At 43.7% G+C, this 17677-nt stretch overlaps 1 protein-coding gene across 4 annotated transcripts in view; it reads right to left on the bottom strand.

Moving 5' to 3' along the window:
- LOC124003822 (inositol 1,4,5-trisphosphate receptor type 1) overlaps positions 1–17581 on the bottom strand; it is a 179561-nt gene extending 161980 nt beyond the window's left edge. For all 4 annotated transcript variants that reach the window (XM_046312419.1, XM_046312421.1, XM_046312422.1 and 1 more), the window contains exons 1-2: positions 17400–17581; positions 7496–7610 (exon numbers count right to left, since the gene is read on the bottom strand). In XM_046312419.1, coding sequence (XP_046168375.1) covers positions 7496–7587 — 92 coding nt within the window. In that variant the 5' untranslated portion in view covers positions 7588–7610; positions 17400–17581. The remainder of the gene's footprint in view (positions 1–7495; positions 7611–17399) is intronic.
- Between the last annotated feature and the right edge of the window lie 96 nt (positions 17582–17677).

Here is a 17677-nt window from a genome sequence, read left to right as displayed (position 1 = left end):
AATTTACAAATTAAGCATGTGCTTAGCGAGTCCGTCGGATCAGCGGCAGTAGGGATGACCAGGGAAGTTCTCTCGATGAGGACCATTTTCCTGTCCTGTTAAGCATTCAAAATGCAGTGAGTACTTTTGCGTGACAGGAAAAATGTATGGAGTAAAAAGTACATTCAACAAAAATATAAAAGCAACAAGTAAAGTGTTGGTCCCATGTTTAATGAACTGAAATTCAATACCCCAAAAAGCATTTCTCATTTGCCAAGATAATCCATCAACCTGACAGGTGTGGCATATCAAGAAGCTGATTAATCATCATTGTCATTACACAGGTGCACCTTGTGCTGGGGACAATAAAAGGCCACTAAAATGTGCAGTTTTGTCACAACACAATGCCACAGATGTCTGAAGCTGAGGGTGCATGCAATTGGCATGCTGACTGCAGCAATGTCCACCAGAGCTTTTGCAGAGAATATAATATTAATTTCTCCATCATAAGCTGCCTCAAATGTCGTTTAGAGAATTTGGCAATACGTCCAAACGGCCTCACAATAGCAGACCATGTGTATGGCATCATGTGGACGAACGACTTGCTGATGTCAACGTTCTGAACAGAGTGCCCTATGGTGGCGGTGGGGTTATGGTATGGGCAGGCATAAGCTACGGACAATGAACACAATTTAATTTATAAATGGCAATTTGAATGCACAGAGATACTGTGAAGTGATCCTGGAGGCCCATTGTCGTACTATTCATCCGCGGCCATCACCTCATGTTTCGGCTTGATAATGCGTGGCCATGTCTCAACGATCTGTAACAATTTCTAGAAGCTAAAAATGTCCTAGTTCTTCTATGGTCTGCATACTCACCAGACATGTCACCCATTGAGCTTGTTTGGGATGGTCTAAATCTACATGTTCGACAGTATGTTCCAGTTCCCTCCAATATCCAGCAACTTCGCGCAGCCATTTAAGAGGAGTGGGACAATATTCCACAGGCCAAAATCAATAGCCTGATCAACTCTATGTGAAGGAGCTGTGCCACACTGCACAAGGGAAAATTATATTTTAGACTTAGGTTTAAGGTTAGGGTTACAATTCACATTAGAGTTAGGTTTAAGGTTCATTTTAAGAATTTTGTTTGGTCCCCACAAGGATAGTAAAACAACTCAGTGGAGGCAGTGAGGTCTCTTTCTGCTGTGACTCTGTCTGATCCATTTTTCATGAGCAGCCGGGGGTTCCAGGAATACTGAGCCTCTAGAAGTCAGGTGGGATTGATCTTATGGAGAAGTTGTGTGTGTGTTGATCATAATCATAAAGTTTAAGTGATAATACATTTAATATATACAAGAGGGAAAAAAGTAGTGTCTCCACCTCCAACCTCCCATCCCATCCCATTCCCCCAACCAGCCAAGAGGTCTCCATCCAATCCAATTGTTTGTATGTGTTGTACAAATAACAATTTATACAGCCCGTGTTGGGCTTTAGCTGAGATGATTATTTACAGAGTCAAGCATATTTTTCCAGGCTTCAATTGCTCCTTGACTAGAACCATTCATTCTCGCGGTAGATAATCACTGGTATTATGGTCCAATGTACTTTTTCTCTCTCTCGTCCACATGCACAAGCATGCTGGTGCCCGTACACACAAACATCTTACCATTGTGTTCATTGCATCCCCCTTACTTCCAATTCCTCCCAGTCTCCCAGTAAATTATACATACTATCATGGTCATGGAGCCATCCAGGACCAGACATCCACTTCCACTTCAAAGGGCTTAGTTCTCCCAGCCCTGTTCTTTGGGAAAAGTGGGTACGTCATTTATCAACTCTTCCAAACCACGCTCTATCAGTGGCCCACAGACGGCCGAAGGCAGAGGGGCCCCTCCCTGTGCAGCAAAGTAGAGACCCCTCCACCTGACATACACAGCCCTTTGTGCCAGTACCTCCCAGCCACAATAAACTTCCCAAAGAGGTTAACTGACACACAGGCCACACCATCTCTTCTGTGATTAATCTCCACAGCATTCCTCTATCAAACACACCACATCCACCACAGACAAAAGTCATTTATATATGCACTGCAGAGCTTTGATGGCATTACCTTTATGACCTTTTCAAGTGTAGATGAAGCTATGAATTCACCCTTAAAGGGATAGTTCCCTCCCAAATGAAAGTCTGTCAGACATTTTCAGACCTCAAAACCGGCCTAATGCCCAGATAAGTTTAAGTCCCATGGGATCTGCTGAATAGATCCAGCTGACTGCTTTTGAACGGCATCCGTGGTCAGGAAGAAAAGTAGTCAGACAAAGCAGATGCTAAGCTACAGGATTGTTTTGCTAGCACAGACTGGAATATGTTCCGTGATTCCTCTGATGGCATTGAGGAGTACACCACATCAGTCATTGGCTTCATCAATAAGTGCATCGATGACGTCGTCCCCACAGCGACCGTACATACATACCCCAACAAGAAGCCATGGATTACAGGCAGCATCCGCACTGAGCTAAAGGCTAGAGCTTCCGCTTTCAAGGAGCGGGGCTTTAACCCGGAAGCTTATAAGAAATTCCGCTATGCCCTCAGATGAATCGTCAAACAGGCAAAGCATCAATACAGGACTAACATCGAATCGTACTAAGATGTGGCAGGGCTTGCAAAACATTACAGACTTCAAAGGGAAGAGCTGCCCAGTGACACGAGCAAAACAACTGTGCTCGCTTCGAGGGAAATAACACTGAAACATGCATGACAGCACCAGCTGTTCCGGATGACTGTGTGTTCACGCTCTCCAGCCGATGTGAGTAAGACATTTAAACAGGTAAACATTCACAAGGCCGCAGGGCCAGATGTTTTACCAGCATGCGCTGACCAACTGGCAAGTGTCTTCACTGACATTTTAGACCTTTGAGTCTGTAATACCAGCATGTTTTAAGCAGACCACCATAGCCCGTGCCAAAGAACACTAAGGAACCTGCCTAAATGACTACCGACCCGTTGCACTCACGTCTGTAGCCATGAAGGGCTTTGAAAGGCATGTCATGGCTCACATCAACACCATCATCCCAGGAACCCACTCCAAATTGCATACCGCCCCAATAGATCCACAGATGATGCAATTTCTATTGCACACCACACTGCCCTTTCCCACCTGGACTAAAGGAACACCTTTGTGAGAATACTATTCATTGACTACAGTTCAGCATTCAACACCATAGTGCCCTCAAAGCGCATCTATAAGCTAAGGACCTTGGGACTTAACACCTCTCTCTGCAACTGGATCCTGGACTTCCTGACGGGCCACCCCCAGGTGGTAAGTGCAGGTAACAACACATCCGCCACGCTGATCCTCAACATAGGGGCCCCTCAGGGGTGTGTGCTCAGTCCCCTCCTGTACTCCCTGTTCACGCATGACTGCACGGCCAGGCACAACTCCAACACCATCATAAAATTTTCAGATGACACAACAGTGATAGGCCTGATCACTGACAACGACGAGACAGCCTATAGGGAGAAGGTCAGAGACCTGGCAGTGTGGTGCCAGGACAGCAACCTCTCCCTCAACAAGACAAAGGAGATGATTGTGGACTACAGAAAAAAAGAGGACTGAGCATGTCCCCATTCTCATCAACGGGGCTGCAGTGGGGCAGATTGAGAGCTTCAAGTTCCTTGGTGTCCATATCACCAACAAACTAACATGGTCCAAGCACACCAAGACAGTCGTGAAGAGGGCACAACAAAACCTATTCCCCCTCAGGTGACTAAAAAGATTAGGCATGGGTCCTCAGATCCTCAAAATGTTCTACAGCTGCACCATCGAGAGCATCCTGACTGGTTGCATCACGGCCTGGTATGGCAACTGGTCAGTCTACGACCGCAAGGCACTACATAGGATAGTGTGAACAGCCCAGTACATCATTGGGGCCAAGCTTCCTGCCATCCAGGACCTCTATACCAGGCGGTGTCAGAGGAAGGCCATAAAAATTGTCAAAGACTCCAGCCACCCGAGTAATAGACTGTTCTCGCTGCTATCGCACGGCAAGCAGGACCGGAGCGCCAAGTCTAGGTCCAAGAGGCTTCTAAACAGCTTCTACCCCCAAGCCATAAGACTCCTGAATGTCTAGACATTTACACCACTGCTGCTCTAAGTTGTCATCTATGCATAGTTATTAAAGTAACTCTACCTACATGTACATACTACCTCAACTAACCGGTGCCCCTGCACATTGACTTTGTATCGGTACCGCCCTGTATATACTGCTCTCTCTTCGTCCGCCCACGTGTTCTCGCACACCCCGAGAGCTTCTGGTCAGCGGGGTGGTGGCATAGGGATCCTTATCTCTCCCATGTGGTCATTCTCTCTTTCTCCCCTTACCCATCTGTCTATCGCCTCCTTTGAATTTCATGCTGTCACAGTTACCAGCCCTTTCAAGCTTAACATCCTTATCATTTATCGCCCTCCAGGTCCCCTCGGAGAGTTCATCAATGAGCTTGATGCCTTGATAAGCTCCTTTCCTGAGGACGGCTCACCTCTCACAGTTCTGGGCGACTTTAACCTCCCCACGTCTACCTTTGACTCATTCCTCTCTGCCTCCTTCTTTCCACTCCTCTCCTCTTTTGACCTCACCCTCTCACCTTCCCCCTACTCACAAGGCAGGCAATACGCTCGACCTCATCTTTACTAGATGCTGTTCTTCCACTAACCTCATTGCAACTCCCCTCCAAGTCTCCGACCACTACCTTGTATCCTTTTCCCTCTCGCTCTCATCCAACACTTCCCACACTGCCCCTACTCGGATGGTATCGCGCCGTCCCAACCTTCGCTCTCTCTCCCCCGCTACTCTCTCCTCTTCCATCCTATCATCTCTTCCCTCTGCTCAAACCTTCTCCAACCTATCTCCTGATTCTGCCTCCTCAACCCTCCTCTCCTCCCTTTCTGCACCTTTGACTCTCTATGTCCCCTATCTTCCAGGCCGGCTCGGTCCTCCCCTCCCGCTCCGTGGCTTGACGACTCAATGCGAGCTCACAGAACAGGGCTCCGGAAGGCCGAGCGGAAATGGAGGAAAACTCGCCTCCCTGCGGACCTGGCATCCTTTCACTCCCTCCTCTCTACATTTTCCTCCTCTGTCTCTGCTGCTAAAGCCACTTTCTACCACTCTAAATTCCAAGCATCTGCCTCTAACCCTAGGAAGCTCTTTGCCACATTCTCCTCCCTCCTGAATCCTCCTCCCCCTCCCCCTCCTCCCTCTCTGCAGATGACTTCGTCAACCATTTTGAAAAGAAGATCGACGACATCCGATCCTCGTTTGCTAAGTCAAACAACACCGCTGGTTCTGCTCACACTGCCCTACCCTGTGCTCTGACCTCTTTCTCCCCTCTCTCTCCAGATGAAATCTCGCGTCTTGTGACGGCCGGCCGCCCAACAACCTGCCCGCTCGACCCTATCCCCTCTCTTCTCCAGACCATTTCCGGAGACCTTCTCCCTTACCTCACCTCGCTCATCAACTTATCCCTGACCGCTGGCTACGTCCCTTCCGTCTTCAAGAGAGCGAGAGTTGCACCCCTTCTGAAAAAACCTACACTCGATCCCTCCGATGTCAACAACTACAGACCAGTATCCCTTCTTTCTTTTCTCTCCAAAACTCTTGAACGTGCCGTCCTTGGTCAGCTCTCCCGCTATCTCTCTCAGAATGACCTTCTTGATCCAAATCAGTCAGGTTTCAAGACTAGTCATTCAACTGAGACTGCTCTTCTCTGTATCACGGAGGCGCTCCGCACCGCTAAAGCTAACTCTCTCTCCTCTGCTCTCATCCTTCTAGACCTATCGGCTGCCTTCGATACTGTGAACCATCAGATCCTCCTCTCCACCCTCTCCGAGTTGGGCATCTCCGGCGCGGCCCACGCTTGGATTGCGTCCTACCTGACAGGTCGCTCCTACCAGGTGGCGTGGCGAGAATCTGTCTCCTCACCACGCGCTCTCACCACTGGTGTCCCCCAGGGCTCTGTTCTAGGCCCTCTCCTATTCTCGCTATACACCAAGTCACTTGGCTCTGTCATAACCTCACATGGTCTCTCCTATCATTGCTATGCAGGACACACAATTAATCTTCTCCTTTCCCCCTTCTGATGACCAGGTGGCGAATCGCATCTCTGCATGTCTGGCAGACATATCAGTGTGGATGACGGATCACCACCTCAAGCTGAACTTCGGCAAGACGGAGCTGCTCTTCCTCCCGGGAAGGACTGCCCGTTCCATGATCTCGCCATCACGGTTGACAACTCCATTGTGTCCTCCTCCCAGAGCGCTAAGAACCTTGGCGTGATCCTGGACAACAAACTGTCGTTCTCAACTAACATCAAGGCGGTGGCCCGTTCCTGTAGGTTCATGCTCTACAACATCCGCAGAGTACGACCCTGCCTCACACAGGAAGCGGCGCAGGTCCTAATCCAGGCACTTGTCATCTCCCGTCTGGATTACTGCAACTCGCTGTTGGCTGGGCTCCCTGCCTGTGCCATTAAACCCCTACAACTCATCCAGAACGCCGCAGCCCGTCTAGTGTTCAACCTTCCCAAGTTCTCTCATGTCACCCCGCTCCTCCGTTCTCTCCACTGGCTTCCAGTTGAAGCTCGCATCCGCTACAAGACCATGGTGCTTGCCTACGGAGCTGTGAGGGGAACGGCACCTCAGTACCTCCAGGCTCTGATCAGGCCCTACACCCAAATAAGGGCACTGCGTTCATCCACCTCTGGCCTGCTCGCCTCCCTACCACTGAGGAAGTACAGTTCCCGCTCAGCTCAGTCAAAACTGTTCGCTGCTCTGGCTCCCCAATGGTGGAACAAACTCCCTCACGACGCCAGGACAGCGGAGTCAATCACCACCTTCCGGAGACACCTGAAACCCCACCTCTTTAAGGAATACCTAGGATAGGATAAAGTAATCCTTCTCACCCCCTCCCCCCTTAAAATATTTAGATGCACTATTGTAAAGTGGTTGTTCCACTGGATGTCATAAGGTGAATGCACCAATTTGTAAGTCGCTCTGGATAAGAGCGTCTGCTAAATGACTTAAATGTAATGTAAATGTATATAGTCTCGCTATTGTTATTTTACTGCTGCTGCTCTTTAATGACTTTACTTTTATCTCTTATTCTTATCCGTATTTTTTAAATCTGCATTGTTGGTTAGGGGCTTGTAAGTAAGCATTTCACTGTAAGCTCTACCTACACCTGTTGTATTCGGCTCATGTGACAATACAATGTTATTTGATCACTCAGGGCCGTGCACAGACCTTTAGAGGGACAGGTGCTCAAAGTGAAAAATTGTGTTGACTTAGATATGATTGTAAGTAAATTATCTAATGTTCCTGTAGCCACATTTCAGTGATTCCCATTCATTTGGGATGAGGAAAGAAATAGGCACAGTCTAAAATGACTACAATTGATGGTATCAATGTTTGCCAATCAGTGATAATAGCTCAAGTAGAAAAGGGATAGGTGAAATGAACTCACCCCAGAGTGCTGATAAAGCCATTGGTGGAGCCCTCTGCATACAGGGAGCAGATGTCCCCGATGTGTAGGAAACTAGACATCTTATCCGACATGTCTCACACACACAGGGCCACACCTGGAGGAGAGGAGAGGCAAGGAGAAGTACTGCTACAAATATAAATCACAACACACATTTTTTTTAAATGGAGAGAAAAACAACATTTCTGAACTAGGCAGGTCACACAGTCAGGAATAACCCAGGACCCAAAGAGTGATATTTGTGAGTCTTCATTTTCCCAGCTAACAAATTTAGGCAGAGAACGTTTTTTTGTAATGTTAACCCATAATGTTCCTCTAATGTTTGAGTGTCCAGTTTTCCATTAGTTAGCGAAACATTCTATATATGTTAGTGAAAACCTTCTGGGAACCTTTTTAGCATGTTTTGGCATTAGAGTAAGGAAAACATTCCCTTAATGTCAAACACAACAGACCCAGAAAGTGGTTGCCATGTTCTCAGAATGTACAATTTGAACGTTCTAGACACATTTCATGGTACTTTGAATAACTTTCACATGTCCAGTTCTGTGGGTTCGGAGAGAAGTCCATCAACGTCCCGCCAAACATACACAGAACATGGTTGCCATGACACATGGTTGCCATGACACGTTTCATGAGAACAATGCAAGAACATTCGTATCCAATTTTCTGTGGGTTAGAAGAATATTGGTTTCATGGTTACCATGTTCTCAGAACATAAAATATTAAAAATAGTCTAGACACATTTCAAGAACATTTCTGCACAGCAAATTATCCAGTGTTAAATCAACACTAGCTAGGTTTTCATCCAATTGACAACAGATTTATGTAAATACTCTAAAATCCGCATAAAAATAATATGCACATTTTCCTATCAAACTGACTTGTTGCAGATAAAGGCTGTGCGTAATGATGTAGTGCACATAAGAATACCTTTTGCGGTTAAATTCCCATGTACCGTATAAAAAGATACAAGTTAAATGGGTTTCTATTGCATTTTCACTCTACTGATGGTTGTCTCGCAAAAAAAGTGTGTTATATAGCAAGTGTGCACATTCTGATATTGGCACGTGCACTCCAGCCTAGAGCTCACATATAGCCTACATGATGAGATTATTATTATGGACAAACGATGAAGAATATTTTTACCTGTCAAACAGCAGCCAAGCACAGATTATCATGTCGCCAAAATAAAACCCTCAACATGTATTGGAAAGGAGCAACAAACTCCTAACCTTGCACTTTCACCACCCTGTGAAGTGCATCGGAACTTATTTCATCTGTAGCCTAATAAACAGCATGATTACCTGACCAGTCGTAGTTGAAGGACCACATGTCATCGCGTGACTCCAAGTTTATTATTTCGATATGATGGTTACTATATCAATATTTGCATATAAGTATTTCTGCCAACATTTCTCACATAATTAATTTTACCGACAAAAATATCTCACCTTGCCTAGAATTGTTTTGTCGACATTTGGAAAGTTTAGCGAAAAGTGTTCCGTTTCCATCAGGCCGGTCATGACATTTTTTATCTGACATGTACTTTACCCGCATAAAAAGATTGGATGGAAACCTGGTTCATGACCGTGTTACATTTAACACTTGACAGTGTCGATACGGGTCCACACTTTTCAGTGTTAAATTAACCCTGTGCTTAGTGCTGACGCTGTTATACTTTGCCAGTGTTTGGGAATTAACACTGTTATGCAAAAACACCTTATATAGAATTTTGAACACTAGGAAGTGTATATAGTTTACACCAATGGTGTTAAGCAATAACACCTGAAATAGTATATTTTTACAATTATGTAAAGAGGTCCGTATCACTTCACAATATCGCTAATGTTGAATTAGAGATATTGTAACAATAGGTCTTTAGTGCCAAATGCTTTTATGTAATCATTTACAAAGACTTCAGGACTGACAGTAGACACACTCAAACTTCAGTTAACAGAACCATAGGCCACTTATACTCGTACAACACTTTCACTCATGGGTGGCCATAACAACATGAAAGCCACGCCCCCAATATAATTTCAAAGTGCGCCTTTGAGTGAATTGCAGAGTTACCACCCATGACATGTACTTGTTCGTGACAGAGACATGCTTGTTGAACTTGTTCATTTTCAGTTCTGCCAAAGCAAGGGCTGTCCAGAGCATTTCTTATGCATCAGCTGTTAAAAGGGTTGAGGGTTCGAATGGTGCTCCCAAAGAGTCCATGGTGGTGGATAGGCCTTCACTGTAGGCTGCACATGTTGCCTTTAACCAGTAGAGTAGGACACTGATATTATAGGAGGTTAAGAAGGTGGACTTTGTGGCCTTTATAGCTATGGAGATTAATGGCACTGCCAAGGTGGAAACGAAGTACAGAAAAATAGATATCATTGTGGATGCGGCGGAGTGGTTCCTGGGACTGAAAAACTTCTCGGCAGAGGACATGCATAGAGTATTGTCACAAGCTGTGCCACTCTCTCAGGCCCTAGAGCCTGAGAAGAAAAATATGGAGATTTGAAGGAAGGAATAATTGAGAGTTTTGTTTTTGTCAATGTACTATTTTCATTTGGGTTAGTTTTCCTCATCAAGTATGGATTTTTCTTTGTACTTTTTTTTCTCAACCCTGTCCAGTTGGTGGCTGCATTACACATTTTTGGGTTGTAGTCCGCCATAAAACACGAAGAAGTAGTAGTTTCAGTCCTGTGGACTTCACCAAGTGAGTTCTTACTGGAGACTAAATGTATTATTAAAACTTTTTAGGACAATACATTAAATATATCATAAGGCCTTACTTTGATGACCAAGGTTTACCCTAACATAGCGGTGTTAGAAACCTCCTGATTTACACATTATGCAGGCTTGCAAAGTGATGTATAATTCCTATTGGAAACCAGACAGAGTTAGGACATCCAACAGTTGGAAACATTTCAGTAATGGGTGCAATAAATCTAACTAACTGATTAGACCAGATTTGAAAAAATGTTTGTTATTTATCTTTGTGTAACATAAGATGAATCAATCAATGTAAATGCAAAAACACAGATATTAAAAACAATAAAAATGCCTGTCTTGCAGTACAGCGTGCAGGCAAATCTCATAATGATGGCTGTGGTTTTGATGGGAATGTTTTCACTCAACACGGGTTATTAACACCAACACTGGGGTTCTTTTACACCACTGATTGATAATGTCTTAGAGTTCAATTTAACTGCTGAATCAACTGAAATGTTACACTGACAAATCAACACTACCAGATGATTTGCTGTGAGTGTGTGTGTGTGTGTATATATATAGGTTGTCAGGACGTCACCTGATGGTCACAAAGCTTCTTCCCATATGTTTCACTAAACATCACACCTTGTTACTATTGTCCAGCCAATCAAGGACCTGATTGGTGAACAACTGATCCATTCATAGCTTTGTCTGTTGTCAAGGATAGAGATACTCACACAGAGCTTTGAACCTAGTGTTTCGATTTACATATTTGACCTACATGAATACATTGTGCATGATCATTTATACAGTAATTATTATTCAACAGTCCTCACCTGGGATTTAAAAACTGACAACCTCCTGGTTCACGGTACGCCGACCTTCCTGCTACGCCACCATGTCAGTGTCATGTCTCAGGTAATCTGTCTATTCTCATCTTTGATTGATTAACTTATTCCAGCAATTAAAGGGCTTCCATTATAGTTGTCTCATGTTTGTGGAGCATGTTCACCTGTTTTAATGATACTCCTGAATCACTATTATCAAGAAAAGTTAAATTTTTTAAGTGTACCTTTAACATAGCTGAGATGTGAATGCACTTGAAGTACCTTTTTGCTTACAACCTTACACCTATCAAGTTGTTTCAGATCTACACAAGTACCTAAGGAGGAGGGGTTAGTGCGTCTTCTGAACAGGACAGGGGCTAACTATACTGGTCCAATAAGCACAGCCTATCCTTTATTGGGAAAGTGGTTAGGTTGTTGGTCATTGGTGCTGGTGGCCTGGGTTTGAGACCTGCTAGGGGAAAAATCAGCCTACTCTCACATTCTTGCTCGCACACGCTTTTTCAGTTCTGCCCACCAATTGTCTATATGATTGAGGTCAGGGCTTTGTGATGGCCACTCCAATACCTTGACTTTGTTGTCCTTAAGCCATTTTGCCACAACTTTGGAAGTATGCTTGGGGTCATTGTCCATTTGGAAGACACATTTGCGACCAAACTTATTGACTGATGTCTTGACTCTTGACATGTTGCTTCAATAGATCCACATAATTGTCCTCCCTCATGATGCCATCTATTTTGTGTAGTGCACCAGTCCCTCCGGCAGCAATGCACCCCCACAACATGATGCTGCTACCACTGTGCCTCACGGTTGCAATGGTTTTCTTCGGCTTGCAAGGCTCCCCCTTTTTCCTCAAAACGTAACAATGGTCATTGTGGCCAAACAGTTATTTCTTTGTTTCATCAGACCAGAGGACATTTCTCTAAAAAGTACGACCTTTGTCCCCATGTGCAGTTGCAAACCGTAGTCTGGCTTTTTTGAATGGCAATTTTGAAGCAGTGGCTTCTTCCTTGCTGAGCAGCCTTTCAAGTTCTGTCAATATAGGACTCGTTTTACTGTGGATATAGATACTTTTGTACCTGTTTCCTCCAGCATCTTCACAAGGTCCTTTGCGGATGTTCTGGGATTGATTTGCACCAAAGTATGTTCATCTCTAGGAAACATAACTCGTCTCCTTCCTGAGCTGTATGTGTTCCCATGGTTCTTATACTTGCGTTCTATTGTTTGTACAGATGAACATGGTACCTTCAGGCCTTTTCGAAATTGCTCCCAAGGATGAACCAGACCTGTGGAGGTCTACAATAATTTATTTTGATTTTCCCATGATGTCAAGCAAAGAGGCACTGAGTTTGAAGGTAGGCATTGAAATACATCCACAGGTACAACTTAGTGTATGTAAACTTCTGACCCAGTGGAATTGTGATACAGTGAATTATAAGTGAAATAATATGTCTGTAAACAATTGTTAGAAAAATTACTAGTAGACGTCCTAACCAACTTTCCAAAACTATAGTTTGTTAACAAGAAATGTGTGGAGGGGTTGAAAAATTAGTTTTAATGACTCCAACCTAACCTACTTCCAACTTCAACTGTATCAGACAGGTGTGTTGTAACTGTTGCCAAATAATGACATTAACTGAAGTAGTATATTGCTAAGAATGTGAGAGTAGGGTGATTACCCTAGCGGGTCTCAAACCCAGGCCATCAGCACCAATGATGACAAATGCCCAATAAGGGATCTCTCTATGGCATATGCTTATTAGGCCAATATATCTCAGCCATGGCCAAAAGACATCCTAACCCCTCATGTAGATGAAACTACTTGATAGGAGTAAGCATAGGGTGAATGCACTTTAAAGTAAATCTCAGCTCTGTTAAAAGTATACCAAAGAAAAATAAATATTTTAATTGATCATAATGATTCAAGAGTATCATTAAAAAGAGGTTAAATTATACAACTATACTGAAAGCTCTTAAATCGCTGAAATAAGTACATAAAATAAATAATGATAATAATCAGATTAACTGATACCTGACATGGTGGCATAGTGGGATGATTGGAGTACAGTAAATCAAGAGGTTGTGAGTTCAAATCCCAGGTGAGGTCATGTTGAATAATAATTACTATGAAAATGCACAATGTGGGCCCCCCGAATGGCGCAGCGGTCTAAGGTACTGCATCCCAGTGCCAGAGGCGCCCCTACAGACTTGGGCTGTATCATAACCAGCTGGAATCCTATTGTTAGGGGAGGGTCTGCCTGGGGGAGCTTAACTTGGCTCATTGTGATCTAGTGACTCCTTGTGGCGGACCGGGCACCTGTAAGCTGACTCCGGTTGTCAGTTCAATGTTGTTGCCTCTGACACATTGGTGTGGCTGGCGGGTGTGTGTTAAGTTTGGTGGGTCATGTTTCGGAGGAGGCATGACTCAACCTTTGCCTGTTGGGGAGTTACAGTGATGAGACAAGATTGAAAAAGGGGGTAAAAATAAATAAAATCACAATGTCAAATATGTACGTTAAAAGCACTGTGTCCCTAACCTTACAAAAAGATATGAATGGATAAGTGGTCCACCAATCAGGACCTTGATTGGCTCAGCAACAGTAACAAAGACTGATGTGTAATTAAACTTTTTATTTGGGGGGGGGTTCTTCGTGACCATCAGGCAACATCCTGACAACTGATACACAGCAACCATCCCATGAAAAGTGTCTTGAACATTAATATCTTATTCTGAGAACATGGCAACCATGTTCTGTGTATGTTTAGCTTGACGTTGATGGAATATTCTTCTAATCCAGAGACAACTGGACACATGCACGTTCTTCAACGTTACCATGAAGTGTGTCTACAACATGAATATCTTATATTCTGAGAACATTGTAACCATGTTCTGGGTATATTCTATTTGACACTCAGGAAATAGTCTCTTGGAAACATTCATTGCACATCACAGGAACATTCCTATGACAACATTAGTTAATTGCCTAATGAGACCCTTAAGGCAACATTCTCTAAAGTTTTGGGAAAGTTTGTTGTTAGCCGAGGAGAAATCCCAGAGAGAAGTAGCAGGAGGATTTGCATGGGGCCAGGCACTATCTGATGCTCCAGCCTGGTGTGTGTGGGTGAGGGGTAAACAGTTAATGATTAGGAGAGGCAGAGAGAAACAGGAAGGCCATGCACCTGTGGTTATTAGACCTGTCCTGGGCTATATGGTGGAGGGAGTGACAGACCCGTCAGTTCAACAAGTTCGAAGGTGTCACTGTGTGTTATTGTAACACCGACCCAAGCTGGATTACAATCAGGGCTGGATTCAATCCCCTTTCCATTCAGGGAAGTAAGTGAAAACAGACCATTACTTTCTATTGGACTTGGACTGAATTGTAAAGGAAGTTACACCAAATCTGGTCAGTGGTTAGAATACAATGTATGACATCTTGGGATGACACATGGTCTAGACTCTAGTAGTGAATGGTTATTGTTATGCAGGTGTTACAGTGCCCAGTGAGTAAAGCTGTGTTAATACCCTTAAGAGTCAGTCCTTACCATGCCCCCATGTCTCGAACATCACAAACAGTGAGAAAGCCTGGAAACTGAGGCTACTGACCACAGAAAACTGGACACATTAATGTTCTTGTAATACTCCCATGAAACACGTCTACAATACTATTATCTTAAATTCTGAGAAAATGGTAACCATGTTCTGGGTAATTTATATTTGACACTTAGGGAATGGTCTGTTGGAAACATTCCTTGCACATCACAAGAACATTCATATGACAACATTGATTAATTACCTAATGGGACTTAAGGGAATGTTCTCTAAATCTGTGGGAACGTTTGTTGTTAGCTGAGGAGAAATCGCAGAGAGAGGTAGCAGGAGGATTTGCAGGGTGGTGCGGTCTGCCCAACGCATCACCGGATGCAAACTACCTGCCCTCCAGGACATGATGTCACAGAGGAAGGCCAAAAAGATCATCAAGGACAACAACCACCCAAACCACTACCTGTTCACCCCGCTATGATCCAGAAGGCGAAGTCAGTACAGGTGCATCAAAGCTGGGACAGAGAGACTGAAAAACATCAATCTCAAGGCCATCAGACTGTTAAATAGCCATCCCATTAGAGGCTGCTGCCTATATACATGGACTTGAAATCACTGATAACTTTAATAATTGGAACACTAATCACTTTAATCACTTGCATTACTCATCTCATATGTATTAGAGGTCGACCGATTAATTGGAATGGCCGATTAGGGCCGATTTCAAGTTTTCATAACAATCGGAAATCTGTATTTTTGGGTGCCGATTTGCAGATTTAAAAAATAAATAATTATACCTTTATTTAACTAGGCAAGTCAGTTCAGGACACATTCTTATTTTCAATAACAGCCTAGGAACGGTGGGTTAACTGCCTCGTTCAGGGGCAGAACGACAGATTTTCACCTGGTCAGCTCGGGGGATCTAATCTTGCAACCTAAGAGTTAACTAGCCCAAGGCAATAACGACTTGCCTCTCTCGTTGCCTCTCTCGTTGCACTCCACAAGGAGACTGCCTGTTACGCGAAAGCAGTAAACCAAGGTAAGTTGCTAGCTAGCATTAAACTTATCTTGTAAAAAACAATCAATCATAATCACTAGTTAACTACACATGGTTGATGATATTACTAGATATTATCTAGCGTGTCCTGCGTTGCATATAATCTGACTGAGCATACAAGCATACAAGTATCTAAATATCTGACTGAGCGGTGGTAGGCAGATGCAGGCACGTAAATATTCATTCAAACAGCACTTTCTTTGCGTTTTCCCAGCAGCTCTTCGTTGTGCGTCAAGCATTGCGCTGTTTATGACTTCAAGCCTATCAACTCCCGAGATGCTGGTGTAACCAAAGTGAGAAGAGAAGCTATACTGTTACACTGGAAATACAAATGGTATAGAGGGAAATAGTCCTATAATAACTACAACCTAAAACTTCTTACCTGGGAATATTGAAGACTCATGTTAAAAGGAACAATCAGCTTTCAAATGTTCTCATGTTCTGAACAAGGAACTGAAACGTTAGCTTTCTTACATACCACATATTGCACTTTAACTTTCTTCTCCAACACTTTGTTTTTGCATTATTTAAACCAAATTCAACAGGTTTCATTATTTATTTGAGGCTAAATTGATTTTATTGATGTATTATATTAAGTTAAAATAAGTGTTCATTCAGTATTGTTGTAATTGTCATTATTACAAATAAAATTTAATCGGCCGATTAATCGGCATCGGCTTTTTTGGTCCTCCAATAATCTGTATCGGTGTTGAAAAATCATAAATCGGTAGACCTCTAATATGTATATACTGTACTCTATCCTATTCTACTGCATCTTAGTCTGCCACTGACATTGCTCATCCAAATATTTATATATTCTTAATTCCAATCTTTTACTTTCAATTGTGTGTATTGTTAGATATTACTGCACTGCTGGAGCTATAAACGCAAGCATTTAGCTAGAAACACAAGCATTTTGCTAGAAACACAAGCATTTAGCTAAAAACACAATAACATCTGCTAAACACATGTATGTGTCAAATAAAATTAGATTTGACCTGTCCAGAAAAACTCCAGACTAACTATAGGCTGTCCATGGGGCCTAGAGGTTTTTCTGTTCATGTGGCTGGTCGAGAAAAACTCCTGGAACATACTGCACCTACTGAGTCCCAGCTCACATTGGTGACATTTCAGTCTACAGAGTTCCTATTGTGCGAGTCTAGTAGCCTACACACATACATATTATTTGCCTACACTGCAACATCCCCCAGGAGTGAGTATAATGAGGCTGACCTCAAGGCCTAGTTTCAGAGCAGTCATCTTAGAAACATACTCGAAGAAAAACTAAAACATGGTGAACAATTCAGCCCATCATATTACCTCAAAACCACATTGCCTAACATTTAGTAGACAACAGTGCACGACATAGATATAACGTTACTGTCATGTTTATCAACATGATGTCCAAGCCACTGGGCAAACTGCCAGCACAAATCCATATTTCTCAATCTTCTTTCAAAAAGGGATAGTGTATGAAATCACTCGAACTTTACTGAGCTTCAGCACATTTGAGTCGAGTAGCCTACAGTTTGAACACTTGCGTTGCTTCAATTGTTAAATTATATTTCATATCAGATTGGCAAAACCTCGTTACTCAGCTCGGGGGGGGGGGGGGGATAGTTGAATCAGCGTCGGTGCAGATAGATTGTTGCGCTTCTTCCCTCGCCACAAGCAATACATATTTAAGAGGCGGGGATGCTCCCGCAAACTGTACAGAGTTGTGGTCAACTTTACCTTTGCTGTGGTAAGAGGTTGAGAGCGACGCGCGAGGCTGGGTCAACGGGAGAGCATGGCAGCGATATACCGCTTTCAACTAATCCATAGCACGGAGATTCAGTCGGCAAGTAGAGTCCGATTTTTTTGACAGCTCAATCCAATCACCTTGCCTTCCGTTCGTTCGCTACATGAGCGCTCGTCCCCGCGTGAAGGTCTGTTGCCCCTCATAAAATTATATACCAGTACTGGTTTCTGGGAAATGATGTTTCATGAATTATTCCTTCGGATACTTAACA

This window comes from Oncorhynchus gorbuscha, linkage group LG18, assembly GCF_021184085.1.
Source record: "Oncorhynchus gorbuscha isolate QuinsamMale2020 ecotype Even-year linkage group LG18, OgorEven_v1.0, whole genome shotgun sequence".
NCBI classification, from domain to species: Eukaryota; Metazoa; Chordata; class Actinopteri; order Salmoniformes; family Salmonidae; genus Oncorhynchus; species Oncorhynchus gorbuscha.
This window is presented reverse-complemented; position numbering and strand designations above follow the sequence as displayed.